This window comes from Phascolarctos cinereus, unplaced genomic scaffold, assembly GCF_003287225.1.
Source record: "Phascolarctos cinereus isolate Bilbo 61053 unplaced genomic scaffold, phaCin_HiC Scaffold_4;HRSCAF=312, whole genome shotgun sequence".
NCBI lineage: Eukaryota > Metazoa > Chordata > Mammalia > Diprotodontia > Phascolarctidae > Phascolarctos > Phascolarctos cinereus.
In genome coordinates, this window is record NW_027555847.1 from 249,434,578 (window position 1) to 249,456,775 (window position 22,198).

The 22,198-nt window shown below is 41.5% G+C and overlaps 2 protein-coding genes across 2 annotated transcripts; one reads left to right on the forward strand and one right to left on the reverse strand.

Moving 5' to 3' along the window:
* The first annotated feature begins 1,944 nt into the window (after positions 1-1,944).
* Positions 1,945-4,086, forward strand: RASD1 (ras related dexamethasone induced 1). Its single transcript, XM_020967393.2, has 2 exons — positions 1,945-2,444; positions 2,845-4,086. The coding sequence occupies exons 1-2, from the start codon at positions 2,159-2,161 to the stop codon at positions 3,393-3,395; spliced, it is 837 nt and encodes a 278-aa protein (XP_020823052.1). The 5' UTR covers positions 1,945-2,158; the 3' UTR covers positions 3,396-4,086.
* Positions 4,087-4,794: 708 nt separating this feature from the next.
* Positions 4,795-21,310, reverse strand: MED9 (mediator complex subunit 9). Its single transcript, XM_020967386.2, has 2 exons — positions 20,875-21,310; positions 4,795-7,691 (listed from the first exon to the last, which is right to left on the reverse strand). The coding sequence occupies exons 1-2, from the start codon at positions 21,285-21,287 to the stop codon at positions 7,475-7,477; spliced, it is 630 nt and encodes a 209-aa protein (XP_020823045.1). The 5' UTR covers positions 21,288-21,310; the 3' UTR covers positions 4,795-7,474.
* Between the last annotated feature and the right edge of the window lie 888 nt (positions 21,311-22,198).

A 22,198-nucleotide genomic window follows, 5' to 3' on the forward strand; every position in this document is an offset into this window, starting at 1 on the left:
CATTTCTTTAGTATGTTGGAATAAATTACTATCCCATACCTGGTTCTTCTTGTGCACTGTATGCCCTGTTACTGTTTCCCTTTGAGAAACTCTGGATATGAGCCAAATTCCCCACTTTGTGCTGGAGTTGGAGCTTAAAGAGTATAAGAGTAAGGATCCTGTCTACCTTACTCCTCTCATTAGAGGCCAGGCTCCCCAGGCCTCCAGACCACACCTTTGGGTACAGAACAGGGAATAATCGGTGAAGTACCTTAGCCCCTCTGGGCCCAACGCTCGTTCCTTATTGTTAAATGTTATGCGATGTAGACAAGCTTTCCGAACTTTAAAGCTATATAACTGCTAGCTATTACTCAAAAAAAAATTAAAAGACATAATATAATTAAGTGCCCCAAATGTGCTAGAGCAACAGTAAATCCTATAGGAGGAGCTCACAGAAGAGAGGGATCTGTGAGCTGAGGGTAATCAAGCTGGAAGGCTTCAGGAGTCTGGGCTTGAACTGAGCCTTGAAGGGGTCGGATTTGAATAGGCAGAGAGGTGAGGACGATATTTCATGCAATGCAAAGGGATACTCAAGTAGAAAAGCAAAGAAATATGGAGGGCAGTGAATAACAAGCTAAATGGTGAGTTGGAAGGAGAGAGGCAAAAGGTCTCAGTGGGTGAGGCAGGGCCAGCTAGTGACCTGCACTTGTCGCAGCTGTCTTGGCTGGAAGTGCAGAATCTTCCTTAGCATCACTCCGGGCCACAATTCTCCCCTCTGTGTTGGTTTTTTCATTTTTGTTAATTTTTTTTGCTCTGTGTCTCCTGGGGTCAAGAAGCCCCTCTGCCTCCCACAGAGCAGAAGAAAGCAAAGAAAGCAAAGGATACTTAGTGCTGGGTCCAACCTAAATCCTCTGGCTCTGGAGAACTCCCAACCGCTAGTTAACTGGCACCTCGGGACAAGGCTCAGTAACGTAACTCTCAGGTTAGAGAAGCCCGTTGCTTCTAGGGTCCGCAGCCTTCTGCCGCCTCCTAGCGGACCGTGTCCACATAGCTCCACAACCGAGCCTCAGTCCCAGCCCAGGGGCTGCTCCCACACCTCAGCTCCCCCGTGCTCCACTCCAACCTGGTTGCCTGGTGCTGTAGCCAAAAATATGAAGAAATAAAAACAGAAAAGGAAAGAGAAAAAAAAAACCCAAAGCCACTGGCCAAGGCTGGACGGGATCCCGGGACGGGAAAGAGGAGGCTGGGCCTCTCTGTAGTAGCTCAAAGTTGAACTTTCAGGGCTTTTCACTCCCACTCATCAGCCCGAGGGACTTTCAAAAAAAAAAAAATAAGAAGGGTCCCAGACCCCCAAATCTCTCTGGGTTCAGACCCCTTCTTAGGAGCAAAGAGAAGCCAAAATGCTATTTGGCCCCCTACACTAAGGCAGCCGGAGAAGGGAAACTCCCCACTCCCGAGTTCCCCTTCCACTCCATCCCATACTCCCAGAACCTTTCCCCTCTCCGCCCTTCCCGTACACACACACTAGGGCCTTGCCCCTCTGCACGTACCTGACACGTCACCCCCCTTCACCTTAGGAACCTGACCTCTGTGCCCCTCTGGCACATCGCCTCCCCTTTACCCCAGAATCCATTTCCTTCGGTTCCTCCCACCACGACCCCCGCCTGTATTGAGTGAACTCAACGCAATCCAGGAGGGCAAAGAAGTGGACCCTGCCTGGATTGAAACTGGGACTCAGTTTCCCCCTCCCAGGGCCCCGGAGGTCGGACTGAGAGAGGAGCCAGTTAATTAAAACTAAGGGAAAAGGACAGCAGCTATTCCCGGGAGCCAGGTCCCCGCCAAGCCCAGCCCTGTCCGCCCCGACCCCCCGCCCCCCAGCACTCACAAGCCCGAGGAGGCCAGCCCGGGCTTGACGCACAGATGCTGGGAGGGCGTGGCGGCCGCCCCTGGATCTCTATATAAAGGAGGCGACGACAGCGAAGGAAGCAGAGTCGAGCTCTTTGCTTAATAGCCGACCCCAGCCGAGCCTGACAAATCTCTTTCCCAGCGTTCGGTTGCGCTCACCTGCAGCCCTCTCTGCCTCTGCGCCCCTCTCCGCTCCTGGTGTCCGGGACCTGCCAGCCTTTCCCCTCTCAAGTCCCTCACTTTCTCGCTCTTCCCTTCCCATCTCCTGCTACAAATGAAACTGGCGGCGATGATCAAGAAGATGTGCCCCAGCGAGTCGGAGCTGAACATCCCGGCCAAAAACTGCTACCGGATGGTCATCCTGGGCTCTTCCAAGGTGGGCAAGACAGCCATCGTGTCGCGCTTCCTAACGGGCCGCTTCGAGGACACTTACACGCCCACGATTGAGGACTTCCACCGAAAGTTCTACTCCATCCGCGGGGAAGTCTATCAGCTGGACATCCTCGACACATCGGGCAACCACCCCTTTCCTGCTATTCGGCGCCTCTCCATCCTCACAGGTACACTTGGCTCCTGCCTCTCCTCCACCTTAACCGTCCCCCTTAGCAGAACAGGCAGCACCCGTTCTCCTCAACTTAAGCATCTCTGTCCTGTCCTGCCCTTTCCACAAGAAGCAGTTGGCAGACCTCCGAGTCTAAACTTAGTTCGCCCTTCCCCAAAGACATAATTATTCTCCAAAACTTGGGTGTGATGTGTAGTAATCTTGGGGGTTAGGCTTCTGTTCGCCCGTCCCTTTCCTTCCCCTATGCCCCTATAAGATCTGTGACCTTCTGTTGCAGTCACCCTAGAAAGAGTAGGAAGTACCTTCACCGCACCCGCACCCCCCAGCTCAGTTAAAGTTGTTGCTGGTTTGCTCAGTCGACTAACCATTTCTGTATCTTTCTTCCCTCTCTCTTGCAGGAGATGTCTTTATCCTGGTCTTCAGCCTGGATAACCGAGACTCCTTCGAAGAGGTACAACGCCTTAAGCAGCAGATTCTAGACACGAAGTCTTGCCTGAAGAACAAGACCAAGCAGAACATTGAAGTGCCCCTGGTCATCTGTGGCAACAAAGGGGACAGGGATTTTTACAGAGAGGTGGAGCCCAGGGAGATAGAACAGCTGGTTGGAGATGACCCTCAGCACTGTGCCTACTTTGAAATCTCTGCAAAGAAGAACAGCAGCCTGGACCAGATGTTCCAGGCCCTCTTCACCATGGCCAAACTGCCCAGTGAAATGAGCCCAGACCTCCACCGAAAGGTCTCAATACAGTACTGTGACATATTGCACAAGAAGGCTCTGAAGAACAAGAAACTCTTGAAAGAGGGTAGTGGAGGTGGGTCAGGAGAGGCCTATGGTATCCTGGCTCCCTTTGCCCGAAGGCCCAGTGTCCACAGTGACCTCATGTACATCCGGGAAAAAGCCATTGGAGGTAGCCAGGCCAAGGACAAAGAGCGCTGTGTCATCAGCTAGGAGCCACCCACTCCTTTTACTAAGCTAATAACTAAAACAAAAAAGATTTTTTTTTGTTTAAGAAAAAAGTAAGATGTTCTGGCTGACCCTAACCCCGGTGGCATGGGCTCCAGGCTGGCATCTGCCCTCCAAGTCAGCTTCCCTAGGGGTACTTACCATCTGACCTTCCCCACCCTCATGGAGGACTACTGGTGCTCTTCCTTTGGAGCACTTGAAATTTGGGAGAAGGAAGGAAATGACTTAAACTGGAGAGCCCCATCAAAGCCATGTTGGGGAAGGGGGGGGAATGCCCATCATAGGGGGTCCTAGGAAAGGACAGAAATGTGAATGGGGTGGGGGTAGTGGTCTGGAAGTATGCAACTTGTCAACTATTTTGCCAGAATACCAAAAAACAGGAGGTAGTTTCTAATACAAGACTCCTGAACTGCCACAAGCATCTGGCTAAGATCCTCTTTCCCTTGGTATCAAACCTGGGATGTGGTTGAGGGTCAAAAAACCCAGGCAACCCAACAAAAGCTAACTGTGTTTACATGTGTTTTCAGTGGAAAAAAGGGAAAAAAACCTCGCACTTTATAGTAGATATGTTGTCATGGACATGAACAAAATCTTTTTTAAGTGTTTATACTGTATGTGTGAAAATGTTATGGTTATTAACTTTTTTTAGCAAAATAAAGTCATTAAAAATGAAAAACTTGCTTTGCCGCCGCCTTCTTTTTTTAAATGATGGGGGTGGAAGAGTAGAGGAAACTTTTCCATTGCTGTGGAATTTAAATCTCGAGCCAGCGTTATGACTTTTGCCAGAACTCACTTATAAAGTTTTGGCATTCTGAAAATAACATCAGCATTTTTAACAAAAAGAGAACTGCCCTCAAAAAAAGCTACAGATAATAATTAAAAGGCAAAAATTCAAAAGAATCAAAAGTGGCACAAGGCCTATTTGTGGTAACATTTCCATATGTAAGAAGACCATAGAGAGCGCTAGGAAAAATGGAAGGATTTCAACACCTTATAACCAAACAATTATCCTTCCCTGTCCCTTCACATTTAATCTCTACCTATTTAAGTTAAATGCCTTATCAAAGGGTTTTTTTTAAATTCACTTTCAAACTAGTTCGCAGTGCCCATTACTTATTTATGACCTTGGACAAGGTACTCAAGTTTCCTGGGCCCCTGTTTCTTCCTCTGATGGGGCTGGATTAAATAACCTCTCTAAAATTGCTTTGAGCTTTAAATTCTAAGATCTTAATATTTTCCAATATCATTCTTTCCTTTCTGACTTTTTATGGTTCCAACACTACATGAGTTCAGCCGAGTCATTTCTTTGGTTCTCATGACAGGTCAATGAAAACTTTCTTTTGCATAAAGCAGAAATGGACAGAAGTTCACAAAGGCACAGATGTCCAACCTAGGTGATTCAACAAGTATTTAATGAGCCCAAGGTTTTCAAGCAAATGAGAAGCAGCAAAAGTGTTGAGACTTAGATCCTCTATATATGCAAAAATCATACAGTTATGGTGGGATACAGAGGAAGAATAGGAAGTAGTGGAGGTTTCAGTTCATACTCATTAAGGTGCTACTATGTGACAAACATTACTATCCTATAAACACGAGTGTGTTGGTAAATGTTTAATAACCACCTCTCAAGAAACAAGACACTTTTCAGGTTAATCTACATTACTGACATTTTCTCCAACACTTTAAGTCTAGATAATCAACAAAGCAATGAGTCAAACCCCAATTTTTTACATTTACCAATTTCTGGGCTGTAAAAGCTCAAGTTTAATAACATCATTGTGTTCCCAAGTGGAAAACATTCAAAAGAGGCACTATCAAGGCCTCCGTACCTACCTTACAAAACCTAAAGACAGAAGGAGAGGGAGGGAGAGAGAGAGGGAGAAAGAGAGAGAGCATATAGCAAAAGACACAAGCTTTTGATACATTAAGTTAATTACAAGCTTAAAAAAGTCATCAATACCAGGCATTTTTAATTAACCCCAGAAATGGGTATTCACAGATACAGACAATAAAAGTAGCAGTGGCCTAATGTAGCCAGCTCAAGCAAGTCCTGATTCAAATGAATATGACATAGAGCTCCTTTCAGGGTATTCTGCCAGAGCTTTAGATTAGGCCCACAAATTAATCACTATAAAATTTCCAGGAAATCATGGATTTGGTTGAGAGGTAATATGTGACATAGGGGATAGAGAGACTGCCTCAGAGCCAGAACAGGCTGGTTCAGGTTCCCCCTCTTACACACACGGTGTGACCCTGGGCAAATCATTTAACCTCCTGGTGCACTTGGCACTTCTCTAAGACTTAAGTTTCAGAAAAGGTTCTGCCGTGTAGTGGAGGTTTCAGGGTACTTCCTCAGCCAGTTGTTTCCTATACCAATGAAATCACAGATTTAGTTCCTCTATCAATCCCTAAAGGATTCAATTAGCGATAGGTCACAAAGTAGAACTAGTCTAAATGGCCTTTCATTCCCCTGATAACCAAGTTAAATTCATAGCTCCCTGCTTTGTGGAAAGCAACTAAGAACTATTTTGCCTCCTACACTGCACTGTTCCCTGCTGCCTTATTATACCAGACTCATTCTAGCTACTGTGGGTGAGCTCTTGGCTCCCCATAATGCAGTAAATAGATGACTGGAGTTCAACTTGCTGAAGACAGGAATTTTTCAGACTGAACCTCTTCCAAAAAGATCTCAAAGAACACTTCCCAGCAAGCAGTAGGTACACAGCAGCCTACCAGGCACTTGACTGGATTAGCAGAGGTTAGAAACCCAAACCCCTGCCCTAAATAATTTTAATTTGCTTGTCTGTAAGAGGCAGGGAAGCAACTTCAATGCTGATTTAACGGCCAAGGAAGTCAGAACAAAATTGAAGGGGTCACCCTCAGAAATCAGAGGCAGGACAGGGAAAACATGAAGGCACTTGACAAATATTTGAAAAGCAGAACCCAGATATGTAACTACAGTGCCTGAGCATATTCACAGGACTGTCCCACACCCAAAGATGGGAGTAATCAGAACTGCCATTTAGATGAGCCTTTGAATTAAATGTGTTGGTTAACAGTCAATCACAGGAGACCAGCAAAAAAAAAAAATTAATGATTTTTTCCCCCAGAATAACATTTGAATCTGAACATCAAAGGGGGCAAGGATCAGGGAGAGGACTTTCTCATCCAAAAAAACGTTCTGCTTATGCAATACAGAACCACCTGCTCTCTCCATCCCAAAGGATAATTAGAGCTGATTTGGCCATCCTGGCAAATTGTTTACTCTGGCACTAAAAGTGTGGCCAAATGTGCTAATTGAAGACAGCAGGGGACAATCTAACTGAGTAGCAAGAATGTGTAGGCATAGCAAGACCTGGACGACATGAGGGCTTCAGTAACTGCCTCATAGGTTCACTGACTGACACCCCCACTGACACTGCTATCTTTACTGGCTCAAACAGAAAGAAAACAAGCTATTTAGGGCTCTGACACTGCTATGAACAAAAAAAATCCTCTCTGTGGTGCCTCCATGCATTCAAAATTATATTCATTCTCACAGAGCCACCCATTAATCACATTAAACCCAAGCAGCATGAAGAGTAATTTGGCCAATTAATTCTATGTGAAAGTTTCATGAAACTTCCATAAATAGGAACAGTATGTACCTCGTACACACTGAACACAACCAAGGAGAAGGGAGTGTGGGATGGAAGGAGAAAGTAAAGAATGCCCTCTTTCCCACTGTGTCCTCCAGTACTTCTGTCAGAACCAGAAAATGTGACAGATGGTTACTTCCCAGGAGGCAGCCATATAGTTTCAGCCCCCATGAAAGTATACCACTCACTTCCACTAGTAGGCCTTTAATTCACACCAGAAAATGCTTGTATGCATGCCTCCAACCAGCCACAGTGACCTAACCACTGAGCACAGCCAACAAAGAAGTATGAAAAGAGCTGCTCTGGAGAATGAGTCGATGGGTTCCATACAGAACCACACAAAGGGGCAGGGGAGGGAAGAAGAAAATGTAATCTTGGCTTCTCTGGTCCAGTTTTTGTCACTTTTGTCACTGTAACATGCCTGCTTTATTCTTTGGGGATTTCAAACATACAGAGACTCTTATATTTTTGCAAAAGTTCATTTTTGGTTCTGACTTGCTCCCGCAGACTCTGCAGCTGCTGCTGTTGCTGTTCTGGACTCGAATTGATACCCGGCATAGTGCTAATCACCTTTCGCATCTCCTGGAACTTGGTCTTGAGAGCAGTCAACTCCTGGTGCATGTCAACACTGTCTTTGTCCATACTGCAGAAGGCAGAAACCAAAGGTTAGCACTGATGGCCAGGAACAAGGATATATTGTGTCTCCAACCCCATGTGGGGTTGAACTAAATATACACAGCAACTGATAAATAGCAAAGTTAGCTAAAATACGGAATCTGCTTCAATTTAGGACACTTTATAGATACCAATATTCCCATCCCCCTCAACCGTGAGATTTTAACAAGCTAGCAATGGCTAAAAGCTGAAAGATTGAGGTTTTGTTACCATAAAGGCTTGTTGTTCCAAGAATGATTATCTGCTTTTAAAAAATCAATTGGAGGGGCAGCTATGTGGCGCAGTGGATAGAGCACCAGCCCTGGATTCAGGAGGACCTGAGTTCAAATCTGGCCTCAGACACATAACGCTTACTAGCTGTGTGACCCTGGGCAAGTCACTTAACTCCACTGCCTAACCCAAAAAAAAATCAATTCTACTATTTGGATATTTTCAATAAGAATAAGGTTTCTCTTATTACTGAATAAACTCACCTAATAAAGTCAGCTGAACTCCCCTTCCTGGCTTTAGACCAAGTTCCCTTTTAAATACTTTATTTACTTCATCTAGCAATCAATCAAACAACAAGAGTTTAGGTGCCTACCACGTGCTAGGCATTATCTAGGCTAAAATCCCTACTCTCAAAAAACCTACATTCTATCAGGGAAGACAGCATGTACACATATACAGAATCAATACAAGGTAGTTAGGGAGGGAGTGCATTAACAACTGGAAGATCAGGGAAGGCCTCATGTCAAAGGTGGTGAAAGAAGAGAGGACTTCTATGAAGCTGACACGAGAAAAGAGTACATTCTAAGTGGGGGTGTCACTGGGGAGGGCATGGCAAAGATGAGAGATGGAGTGTGAGAAACAAAGAAAAAAATCAGTTTAGCTGGACTGCAGAGTGAGGGGACAGCAGTAATATATAATGAGGCTGAAAGGACAGGATGGGGAAGAAGAGTAATATATATTTTATCCTAGAGGCAATAGGGAGTCACTGGAATTTACTGATGAGTGACGTGGTCTAACAATAAAGAAAAATACTGACACCTATGGAAGGATGAATCGGAGTGGGGAGAGACTTGAGGCAGGGAGACTAAGGTAGCCACTGAAATGGTCTAAGTGAGAGGGGATGAGGGCCTGGACTAAAGTGGTAGCTCTGAGTAAAAGAAGCAGTCAGAAAAAAAAGAAATGTTGTGGCAAGTAGAATCAGTAAGATGTGGTTGGTTATGTGAGGAGAAGGAGAGGGAGGAGTGACGAGTCAGGGACAACATTAAGGTTAGAAAGGTGAAAGAGTGAGAGGGGTAGTGCCTTCCACAGAAACAGGCCACCTCCTCACCAAACACCTTACCAACTATACCAGAGCCCATGCCCTGGAAGATTTAAGCCTTTCATCTCCAAAATTCCCTATTCTGGCCCCCTTTGTCTAAAACAGTGAGTGCCTCATGTGGCTCACAGTTCCAACTGTGCCTCACTTTACTCCTTTGCCATCTCTTACCAGCTGCCTAGCCATTAAACATGTAACCTGCACTGTCCTCTCCCTACCCTCCTTTCCAGTTGTAGAATTATAATCAAATCAATACTGCCATTATTACTGCCCTATAGCTCCACTCAGCACACTTTTAATTTTATAAACTACAATACCCGTCTCTGACTACCATTCCTCTTTAAGTATTGTCTCTCCCTCCCACCCCCATTAGAATGTAAGCTGCTAAGGAAAGGGGTGGTCATGATTTTTGCATTTGTACCCCCAGTGTTTAGCACAGTGCTTGGCACAAGTAAGTGCTTAATAAATGCTTTTTCATTTACTTATTCAAGTTTGGAAGAGGAGTGGGTTTGGAGGGCAATATGAGTTTTATGATGGACATGATGAATTTGAGATACCTTCAGGACATTCAACGTGAAATGCCCAATAGACAATTAATGACATACTACTGAAGCTGGAATATGGATAATATTAGTAACAATAGATAGTGTTTACCTAGGGCTTTAAGGTTTGTAAGGTGCTTTACAAATATGATCTCATTTGATCTTTACAACCAAGTAGGCACTGTTATTATCCCAAGTTTAGAGGAAGAAACTAAGAGTGATTTACCCTGGGTCACACAGCTAGTGTCTAAGGCTTGATTTGAGCTCAGGTCTTTCTGACTTCAGGTTCAGCACTTTACTTTGACTCTTAGCTGCCTGTTATCTGCATTGAGATGATCATTCAACCTATGTAAGTTGATAAAGTCACCACATGAGAAAGAATTGAGAAAAAATAAGAGGTCCACCTCAAAGCTCTGGGGAATACCCACAGTTGAGGGGGCAGTAATTTGAGTGATGATCCACCTAGCAGATCAGAGCTAGCATTACATAGCACTTTAAGCTCGGCTAAGTACTTTACACATTAACTTATTATCTCAAATGAGAATGAGAAGTGGTCAGACAGGTAGGAGAAAAATCAAGAGAGTAAAATCACATAAACCTAGAGAAAAGAAAGTATTCATGAAGAGAGCATGGTCAGCAATGTCAAATGAAGAACGGAGGTTAAAAAAAGGATGAGGACTAAGAAAAGATTCTGTTCGGCAATAAGAGAAATCATTAATGGCTTCATTGTAGCCTACTCTATACTATCTTTATTACAACTCACCTAGATCAATGCAGTTGCCTAACAAGCGGCTCTTATGCATTAGGAAAAAAAAAAAAAGAATGTGTGGATAAGCTTTTGAAAACAAGCAGCTGATTCAATGAAAACTAACAGTTAATTCAATAAGCTGTTCTAAAATTAGGCCACTGAGGCAGAAAAGGGGCAAATTTGTTAATTATCATTTTTTAAAATAAAATTTTTTTCCTAGTGGGGACATTTCAGACCAGATGGTTCTAATTCATTTTATTATTCATTTTTCCTGAGCTTACGCAGGCAGGGTAGTTTTTTTCCAAAGGTAGCATATTACTTCCCTCTAAGTCAACAATAACTGCCACTGACTATTAACTATTTATTAATTGTCTATATCAGTACAAGAATAGGGCTTTTATTTTAGGAACCAAGAGTCGTCTAACCATTTAACTACTACCTTCAATCTGCTGTACTCAATTTAAATAACCAACCAATAATACATTTTACGATAAATTCCAGGAAAAGGGCAACTGGTATCTATATACAAATAATTTTGAAGATAACTAAATAGGGAGAATTTTAAATAAATTTTTTTAAAAAAAAGAAGTAATCTCAACCCAGATCCACAAGTGAACTCAAACTATCCCTGCTGACTACATCATTATCATTTGTTTGTTACTGTACAGTCATTTAGTTGTATCTGACTCTTCATGACCCTATGTGGGGTTTTTTTTGGCAAAGAGTGGAGTGGTTTGCCATTTCCTTACCCAGTGCATTAAGGTAAACAGAAGTTAAGCGACTTGCCCAAGATCACATAACTAGTGAGTATCCGTGGCTGGATTGAACTGTGGTCTTCCTGATTCCAGGCCCACCACTCTATCTATTGGGCCGTGTAGCCATTTAGTTAAGACTAAAAAGTAATGAAAGAAAAGCTATCTAGTACGATATAACCAAAAAAAGATTTAACTAAAATTAATCTGCAACACAAATTATGCTCTTTTTTAGCCCAAAGAACAAGATGGTTTAATTAGGTTTGAAAATATAAAAAACTGGCTAAATTATTACTAACTTGATTACTAATTACTTATTAAAGACACTCATATGACTCTAAGTTCCCCAATCTCCACGGTCACCCCATTTCTTAGGCCACAGAAATGTTTCAAATAAAGTAAAACAGGTCTAAAGATAATAACAATTGATATGAAATTGTCTTATAAAGAGAGGCGCTGAACTGAAAGGTCAAACAGTGTGCAGAGAAGTGTTCACGTCCACTGAAATCAGCCCCAATAGGCAGAGTATTTTTGTAGAGTCAAAACAGCACAGAGCTCTTAGGGTGAGAAAAATACTATATTCAGGAAATGCCTCACACTCAGTGGGGTCCCTTCTAATCTAGGACTACTTTGAAACACTCAAACAGACCTAAAAAAAAAAAACTTTTCAAATAGCTCCCAATCCTCAAAAATGAACAAAAGAAGCAGCCTTTAGGTGGGCCTGGGCTTTTGTGTTCAAGGTTAGTCATAACCTTACCTCTAGAAAAAAAGATTAGTAGAACATATGGGGGTCAAGAATAATAGGAAGAATAAATAAGGCCACAGTCAAGAGCACCTTAGCATCACCCCAATATGCTCCAAAAGGAAGATAGAAAACATAGCTACTCATTTGACAATTAGAACTGTATTTGTTATATTAGTTCTCTTATGAGATACTTTTTTCATCCTCAAAAGCCAATCTGGTAGAAAAAAACTAATGGCATAAAGATAGGATTTGCTGATGGGAATGAGCAAAGATATTGATTGAGACAACAGCTTCAGCAAAGTTGAAAGCTACAAAATAAATCCTCAAAATCAACTGCCTTTCTATAAAAGAATAACAAAATCCAAAAGGCAGTAACAGAAAGGGAAATTTCATTCCAAATAACTACAAAATTCATAAAGAACCTGAGGATCAATCTATTAAAGCAAACAAAAGACTTGTAAAGATTCGGTTATAAAGTAATTCTTAAAGCAATAAAGAAGGGGCAGCTAGGTGGCACAAGGGATAGAGCACCAGCCCTGAAGTCAGGAGGACCTGAGTTCAAATCTGGCCTCAGACCAAACACTTGACACTTACTAGCTGTGTGATTTCGGGCAAGTCACTTAACCCCAACTGCCTTACCAAAAAAAAAAAAAGGCAAAAAAAAAAAGCAATAAAGAATTTTAAAAAGCTAGAGGAATATTCAGTGCTCATGGCTGAGTGAACCCAGGCCAGTATGGTAAAACTGACAATACTATCAAAGTTAACTTGGACTTTTAATGCTATACTGATCAAATTATCAAAGGAATAGTTCATAGAACCTGAAAAAAATAATAAAATTCATTTGGAAAAACAAAAGATCTAGAATATAAAGGGAAATTATGAATAGAGGTAGGGACAAAAGAGGAATAGCAATTCCAGACCTCAAACTATACTATAAAGCAGCATTTATTAAAATAATCTGTTATTGGTTAAAAAAAAACAAAAGGGAAATCAATATAACTAGATGGGGGGAATCAAAAACAATGGAACTCAATAAACCAGCATTCCATAAAGCATAAAACATAAATTACTTACAGAAGAATGCCCTACTTGGTAAGAACCTCTGGGAAAACTGGAAAGCACTTTGGCAGAAATTAGACATAGACCCACACCTTATACTATGTTCTACAATACATTCCAAATGGATAAATGATCTTAATATTAAAGCTCAGATTATAATTAGAAGAGAAACATATCATATATCTCACAACTATAGGTACAAGGTGAATTCTTAACCAAACAATGGATAGAGGCAATTACAAAAGATAAAACAGATAACTGATTACATGCAACTGAAAAGCTTCTGCACAGACAATTTTATTTACCTAGGATAAAAAGAAGTAACTGAATAGAAAAAAAAATCTTTGTAGTAAATTTCTCTAATAAGGGTTTGATATCCAAGAAATAGAAAATGTATGTGTATGTATGTGTGTGTGCATAAACCAAAAGCCGTTTCCTGATAGATAATAGATTGATAAGTGATCAAAGGATATGAACAGTTCTCTCAAAAGAATTGCAAACTATTAACAACCACATGAAAGAATATTCCAGATCACTAATAATAAAGAAAAATGCAAATCAAAACAACCCAGAGATTTCACCTCACACCCTGGAAATTGGCAAAAATGACAAAATATGACAATAATCAATGCTGGAGGGGTTATAGGAAGAAAGGCAAACTGGTACATTGTGGGTAAAGCTCTGAATTGGTACAACCATTTTGGAAAACAATTTAGAATTATGCAAATAAAGTGACTAAAATGTCCATGCCCTTTAAACCAGAAATTCCATTACTGGGTTTATACCCCAAGGAGCCATAGATAAGAAAAACGTCTCCAATATACTAAAATATTTATAGCAGTCTTTTTTTTTGTGGTAGCAGAGAACTGAAAACAAAGTAGATTTCCATTGAATGGGGGATAGCTAAATAAATTGTGGCACATGAATATAATGGAATATTACTACGAAAAAATGTAATAAATACAGAGAAGCACGGAAAGACCTACATGAACTGATGCTAAGTGAAGCAGAGCCAAGAAAACAATATATACGACTACAACAATGTAAACAGAAAGAATAACCACAAACACACACCCACAAATCAAAGTAAATGTTGCAAAATTATTAAAAAGAAAAGATATGAGAAAACACTTCTAATTTTCCCCTTTGCATGCACATATTTTCAGACTTTTTAAAAGTATTGATCAGTTATGTTGATTTTTTTCCTTCTTTTGTCCTAAAAATATTTGTTATATGGAATGATAATGTGGGAGGGAAAAATGGAAAGACACTCAGGAAAACCATGGTGATGTAAAAATAAAAGACAAAAATTATTTTAAAAAAGAAAATAGCATTTATTAAGAAACTGGGCCAATTATTTATATATATGATACTTATCACTAAAATCCAGAATTTTGATAAATCACAAGGTTCAAGCAGTGACATCACAGAACTGTCAAAATTACTAAAATATGACTACTTTGGAACAAAAAAATTGAAATCCTGGCAAGACCAAAGTTAAAGGAAAATAAAGAAAAAAAAGAAAAAGGAAAATAAAGTCTTCTTTAAAAAAAGCACTACAACTTGAGAGTTCTCTCAAATGATATCCACAAATACGTACTTTCTAGTCACTCTATTGGAAAATGGCTGAAGAAGCCAAAATGGCCAATGACATGGGGTATTTCTAGAGTACTATGGGAAGGCTGACAAGCCCCTAATGAGCAAAATGCTCATCAACTACACTGGGTTGGCCTGATGAAGCCATACTTCCTGCACCCAATCCCAGCACAGCCCCCAGCTGGCCTGCAAGCCCACTCAGCTTAAATGAGGTACTAGTGTGAGCCACAATAGGTGAGTAACATCATGTTTTAAAGATCCAAATCTCGCTGAGATTGCAAAGATCTTGCTGACCCACCCCAACCATACTTAGATTAATTTTAAGCCATCTGGCTCAAGATGACATTGGAGTCCTGCTAAAATAGCACAGTGGACAAGATTAGCTTTCTGTCTAGGTGTTCTCAAAACTGGATCAAATCATGTCTATGTGGCCTTCGCTTTTCTAGACATTTTCATCAGTCATAGTAAGTGGGCTTATTTTCATGACTGAGGCAAATAATTCACAAGGCAGGGAAAATCACAGTATAGAATTCCAAAACTAGACGTTAAAACTGGGGTCTCATTAGAATTTGGGACAGTATTAAAGGTTTTGAAAAAAACAATTTAAACAACTTTAAAATGTACTTCCAAATGGGCAAAGATAAGAAAAGGCAGAAACAGTCAATGGTGCAGTGGTTGTAAAATGATGAGAACATTAATGCATTATTGGTGGAGTCATTAATTGGTACAACCATTCTGGAAAGCAATTTGGAATTATGCAAAACTAAAACGTCCATACCCCTAGAGATTCCACTGCTGGGCATATATTTGTTGCTGACAAAAAGACACCCTTTTTAAATAAACCAATTATTTATAGCAGTACTTTCTGTGGTAGCAAAGAACTGGAAACAAAGTAGCTGTCCACCACTGATTGGGGAATGGTGAACCAAATTACAGTACTATAGGAAATGACAAACATGATGAATACTAGACTTAGAAGAACTGATGCAAAGCGAGGCAAGTAAAGCCAGGAAAACAACATTCACAGTAACTACAACAAAACGACCACCACAAAACAATCTTAGTGAAAGACTGAAAAATTATAAAGAACAAACTTGACGTGAGAAAAAGATAGAAGATACCTCACCCTGCTCCTTTGCAAAAGTGGGGCATACAAAGATATGAGACACTGCATATAATGTGAGAATTTTTTTTCAAGTGTTGATTGGTTTTAATGACTTTTTTCCTTCTTCTTTAGTTTTTAGATTTGAGGTTGTTTTTTTGTTTTTTAAAAAAGCCTGAGTATCCCTAAGTTGCCCCAGCTGGAAGTGCAGCATTGGCACCAAAGCTTTGACCTGCTCCATTTCCAACCTGGGATGCTCAATCAAAATCCATAACTGTAGAAGATATGACCTTCCATTTTCCTCTATTTTTTTTAATGGTGTGACTTCTTATATGTAGATCCAATTGGAATTGATAAGATTCAAGATGCCAATTAAAACCTATTTCTCACTCATCTGCTTTTAAGTTTTCATGTAATTCCTGTTAAATTAATAAGTTCCTTCCCAAGGCAGTTTGTGTTTTTGGATTTTATGAACTGCTATGCAATTCTGTTTGTAAGCCTTTGCTTAGTCTATTCCATGCATTTAGTACTATGTTTTAAAACATCTATTTCCAGGTCATTTTGATAATTATTGCTTTGTGGTATAGTTTAAGATCTAGTCATGCCAAGCCCACTTCCTTCCTCTTGTTTTTATTACTTTTTTTTATTATTCTCGATCTTTTATTATGCCAACTGAATTTGTTGTTATTACTAACCTATAAAAACTATCACCACTCTTGGGTAATTTGATTAGGATAAATAGAAAGACAGAGGGAGCATTCATTAAGCCCCTACTAGGTGTCAGGCACTGTGCTACGCAACAGAACACAAATACAAGCAAGGAAAACAATCCTTGCTCTCAGGGAGCTTACATTCTAGTGGAGATCTTAAGATATTCCATAAAAGTGAGTCTGAAAGGAGGAAAAGGGCATGGGAGCAGTAGGGTTTGGATCAGTTGGCCAGGAAATGAGGTAGAGGCTTGGTTCAAGGTAACATAAAGCAAAAGCTCACCTGCCAGAGGCCATGGTAATCCCTAGAGCAAGGAAGCCCAAATTTCAGATGGAGAGGAGGTAGGGAAGAAGGCAGGAATGGAAGCAGCATGAGCAGGAAGATTTAATAAAGTACTAAATCTGTTCAATAATACAAATTTGTTTATTTCTTCCTTCTTTGTTTTTGTAAATGACTGATCACAGTATGGGATTTGCTCATAAATTGCGTGGTAGAAATTGGTGAATTCATTTAGCCCAGGATTTTTTTACTTCCCCCTCCCCCTCCACTTTTGGAGTTAATTTATAGTTTACCCAATTTCTCTTTCTGCTGCAGGAGGAGGAGGCTTCCTCTCATTTGATTTCCTCAAACAAATGCTGGATGATCATTTGGTAGAGATGTTGTAGAGAGAGGGAGAGGTTTCTAAATCCCTTCCAACTTTGATGATTCTGCGACCTTACAGTCAAAAGAATTACAGTTTCAGAATTGTACATTTTACAGATGAAGGAACTGAGATCAAGAGAATTTAAGTGACAACCCAAAGCCACACTTGTAGTATGCAGCAGAGCCCTGATTTGAAATAAGGTGTTCTGACTTTAAATCTAGTGTGATTTCCACTTAATGAGCTCAATTTTCAAAAAGAATGTTGAAATGAGATTCCTCCCCCCACCCCTTTTTCGTTCTGTACTCTCTAAAGAAAGCATGTATAAACTAATCATGAATTTTTTCATTCACTCAACAAATGTTTATTGAGCATCTGCTATATGCAAAATGCAATGTTATGGGATACACAGAGCTGATTATCTTGTATAGGAGATAACAGATACATACTAATAAAATATTTATAATACAAGAAATAATTTGCAATAGAAAACTCAAAGTTGGAAGAAACTTATGTAGTCAAAGCCCCTCATTTTGCAAGTGAAGCACCCACCACTTTTGGATCAAGGAAGTTTTACACAAAGTACTATTCCAATGCCTCATTTTCGCATGTATATGGATCCTGGTTTCTCAAAGGTCATGAGAGGTTAAATGTAAGCATAGGCAGGTTTTCTATTCTGGAAAAGCAACAGATTGAGTCTGCTTTCTAAGAATCAGCTACTTCATGATAAATTTTTTGGAATGGAAAAATCTTAAGTCAAAAAAAAAATACAAAAAGGCCCTCAGTCCTATGAGGCCTTCCTTTTATTTCTACAATAATAGTGGTAATGTGTTAGAAAAAGGGACAGAGGGAGCACAATTTTTAGATCGTCCATAAACTTTAACTTGACTGTTAATACTCTAAATGTGAGATTCTTGTCCAATGACCAGTGGGCATGTGAAAATTCCTATTTTTAAAACGGCAATTATCACAATATATTCCTGGAACAACTGAATTATATTAATCTTAAACTTCCCATTGTAAATAACACCAGAAGAAATAAGAAAGAAGTTACAATTAAATAAAAGGATGCTTTTCCCAAATACACCTTGAAGAGGCAAATAAAGGGATTGGCAGAATCGGTTTTACTGTAAGCCCGAAGGCAAGAAGACACATTTATTTCCCAATACATTTGGCCATCTTGTATTGAAGTGCTCATGATACTATTTACAAAAAGGCTTCCATGGAAATAACTACAGCTGATGCACCAACATCTACCAAGGAAGATGATGGAGTAAAGAAATTCTACAAGAACTTGATAAAATTCTCCAGATTAAAATCAACATCTCCAGGTGACACTCAATGACCTCAATGCAAAGATGGGAAAAGTGGAGGATGGCAAGAAATTTACTGGGAAAAAATGTATCAAGAAAAAGATGTGAGAGGGGCCAATGACTTGTAGGCCATGGGGTAGGCATGGATGAGTTATATGCTGAATCCTTAGATGAAACAACCAAATTAATTAGCTCATAGATTTATATGAGTACTGGACATCATCAAGAAAGCCATCGTGAAGGAGGCCATTGTGTGAACTGGATCTTGAGGCATGAATATCATTTTGACTGAAATGGGATTGGGGATACAATATAAGCAACAGTAACAGTGAAAAATCTGACTGCTTACTTGAAGAAAAGGTCCCCAAAAATCCAGACTGGTGATAGTTTTAGGCTGATTTTGGGGAATAGGAGATGGGTTGGAAAGAATGGGGGAAAAAATTACATAATTTTAGAACTAAAAGGAACCTTTTCCAACCCTTTCATTTTACAGGGAAAGAAATGGAGGTCCAGTGAAGTTAAGTCACTCTACTAGTTAATCATAGACCTGAGATTAGAACATAGGTCTTCTGTGCTCTCTGCACTATACTATGCAACCTTTTCCAGTCTGGTACTAGTACAGAGGAGGGGAGGGGAAACTTAAATTCTTAGTAGAAATAATTATAACAATAGATGTGAAAGCCTGTACAAATATAAGATGCTACATTCTCATCTGATTCTTCCAATTCTGATTGTCAGAGAACAAAACAAGAAAAGAGAGGTTGAATGATCTGCCCAACGAGAGGGTATTGAGCCGAGAATTCGTGTCTGGGAATTGGCAGAGGGAAGAGGCGGTGGGGAGAGACTGATCAAAGAAGTAAAAAAATGAATGGAACAAGAATAGGTAGAGAGAAGTCAGAACCCTAGAACATTAGATAATCTCTAAGGTCTCTTTTAGTTCTAATCTAATCCCTTCATTGTGCAAAGAAGGAAACAGGCCCAGAATGGGAAAGTTATCCAATCACATAACGGACTAGAAACTCTTAGGTCTTCTAACTTCTTGTACATACTATTCCCAATGAGGGCCATCTCCAGTCATCCTGATCTGTATCTTGCCACTGGAACCAGATGGCTCTGGAGGAGAAAGTGAGGCTGGTGACTTTGCACAGCTCTCTCTCACTTCAATTTACTTGCATGCCATGGTATCACTCCTTAATGTCATGGTCCTCTTTGAGCATGAAGAACAATTCTTTCCAATAATCTGTCAGGGATTTGATAGTGGATGTGCAAGTGGTACCAACTGTGTACAGCTCAGACATTGTGGAGAGATTTAAAAAAAGAACAGTATTCCTGTTCAGCTAAAGGTTGGACAACATGACTTCATGGCTCCTTTTAGTTGTGTGAAGGCAGGCTACCCTGCTGCTCTCCTCATTAGTTTAATTAACAGAATGCATAAAGACATACAGCTTATCATACTGAGTCAATTTCAATGCCTAGATTAAGTTTCTGAAGGGGCACTAAGAGCTTGTTGTCCCCCATGACATTAACTTCAAAGGTTAGGAATTCCTGACCCCAAATATCACACTAAGTCTTTAAGTCCCTGTCACTCCATAACCAGTGCCTTCCCTCTGGAATTATATTCCACTGACAACCTCTACATCTCGTATGCATAGTTTTTTTGGCATGCTGTCTCCTCCATCAGAATGTGAGCTCCTTAAACGCAGGGACCACTTTTTTTGCCTTTCTTTGAATCTTCAGTTCCAGCACACAGGGCCTGGCTTACACAGTAAGGGCTTAATAAATGTTAACTTATGTTTCTTCTTCTCGTGGTTTCTCCTATTGGTTCTAATTCTTTTTTACAACATGACTAATGTGAAAATAGGTTTAATTTGAATGTATAGAGCGTATATCAAATTGCACAGTGGTCTTGGGGTGGGGGGAGGGGAAGGATGGGGAGAAAATTTGTAACTTAAATCATATGCACGTGAATGTTGAAAACTAAAAAATAAATAAATTTAAAGAATATAAACGTTAACTTAGCACAGTGCCTGGCTTACACAGTATACCCTTAATTAATTTAGGACAGTATCTGGCTTACACAATAAGCCCTTGACTGACTTAGCACAATGCCTAGCTGACACAGCAAGCACTTAATACATGCCTGTTGCCTAAGCACAGTACCTGACTTACACAGTAAGTGCCTAATAAATGCTTGACTGTCAAAAGGGAGATCACTGATGAAGAGCTGAAAGGATCCTCAGAGGTCAGAGCAGTATTGATCTGTAGCTTGGAAGAACCCTTAAAAGTCACCTCATTCCAACCCCTTCACTTTACAGAGGACACTCTGTTGCTAACTGGCAGGACTCTCAGACTTGGATCCTTCGCTCTTTCCACCGGCTGGCAGCCACCCGAGGCAGGCAAAGCCATCATTGGTTCATGTCCTTTCTTTACCATGGCAACATGTACACTGCAAAGATCCACATCCTCGGGGTACTGCACAAATGCACTGAACTTACTGGAGATGCGAAGGGGCACGTCACCCCTGGGCAGTTTATCCTGGGAATGGGGGAGAAGGGGGAAGAAGAGGGAGAAGGGGAGGGGGGAAAGGAGGGGAGGGGGGGAGAGGAAGGGGGAGGGGCGCTCGCGCGGAGAGCACGTTACCATTTGATGACGTCATGGACCAAAGGCAGGAAAGAGTAGGTCTCCTCCTCCTTGAGGCCCGGGAGCGGAGGGGGCTGAAGAGTAACCGACGCCGGAGGCTGCGGCTGCGATGGTTGCTGCTGCGCCTGCGGCGGAGGCTGGGGAGCCGGCAGGGGCTTCTGCTCCTGCAACGGCGGCTCCTGCGGTTGCGGCAGCGTCTCCTCCGCCGGTCGCCCGGAGACCACTCCGACGGAGGCCATGGCCGTTGGGCCGGTGGACCCGGCGCTCCGTCGATTATCGCCGGGGCCTAGGCGAGAGTCGCTTCCTTTACACGTCACTGGGCGCGCCGCGCCGGGGCGAGCTGGGTACGGGAAAGGCCGCGAGCCACCGAGGAGTCCGCCGCCCCGCCCCCTCCTACGCTTCTTAGTGCGCATGTCAGGGATATGTGGCGGAGCGAAGGAGGACTGAAGCTAGACGAAGGAGAGGCGGGGGCGGGGCGGGGCTGGAAGGGATGGAATTGGCTGTTGCTAAGCAGCAGGGTAAGCCTGTTAGCGAGAGCTCTGCACTTCTCACCAATCAGACTTTTATTAAGCGCATACTGTATGGCAGCCTGTGTGCTAAGTGCTCCTAATACGAAAACAGACAGAAGGCCCCTGCCCTCGAGGACCTTACAGTCTACTGGGGGAGAAAACATGCAAACAAATGCAAAGCAAGATATATACAGGATAAATAGGAAATAGCAAAAGGAAGGCACTGGAATTAAGAGGGGTTGGGGAAGGCTTCCTGTAGAAATTGGGATTTTAGTTGGGATTTAAAGGAAGCCAAAGAGGTCAATTGTTGGAACTGAAGAGGGAGAGCATCCTGGCATGGGAGGCAGCCAGAGAAGATGCCTGGAGCCAAGAAATAGAGAATAGGGGAGTAGCCAAGAAGCCAGTGTCACTGGATTGGAACGTATGTGTTGGAGAGTAAAGTGTAAGAAGACTGGAAAAATAGAAAGGGGGTAGGTTATGAAGGGCTTTGAACGCCAAACAGAGCATTACGTATTTGCACCTTGAGGCAATAGGAAGCCACTGGGTTTATGGGGTGTGTGTGACATGTTCAAACCTGTACATTTTAGGAAGATCATTTTAGTGGCTGAATGGAGAATGGATTGGAGTGGGGAGAGATTTGGGGCAGGCAGACCCATCAGTAGACTTTTGCATATATTGCATATAATGATCAAGGCATAAAGTGAAAAGGTCCTATACCAGGGTGGTAGCAGTGCTAGAGGAAGAAGGGTTCATATTCAAGAGATGTTGCAAAGGTGAAATCAACGGGCCTTGGCAAAGATTGGGTATGAGGAGCT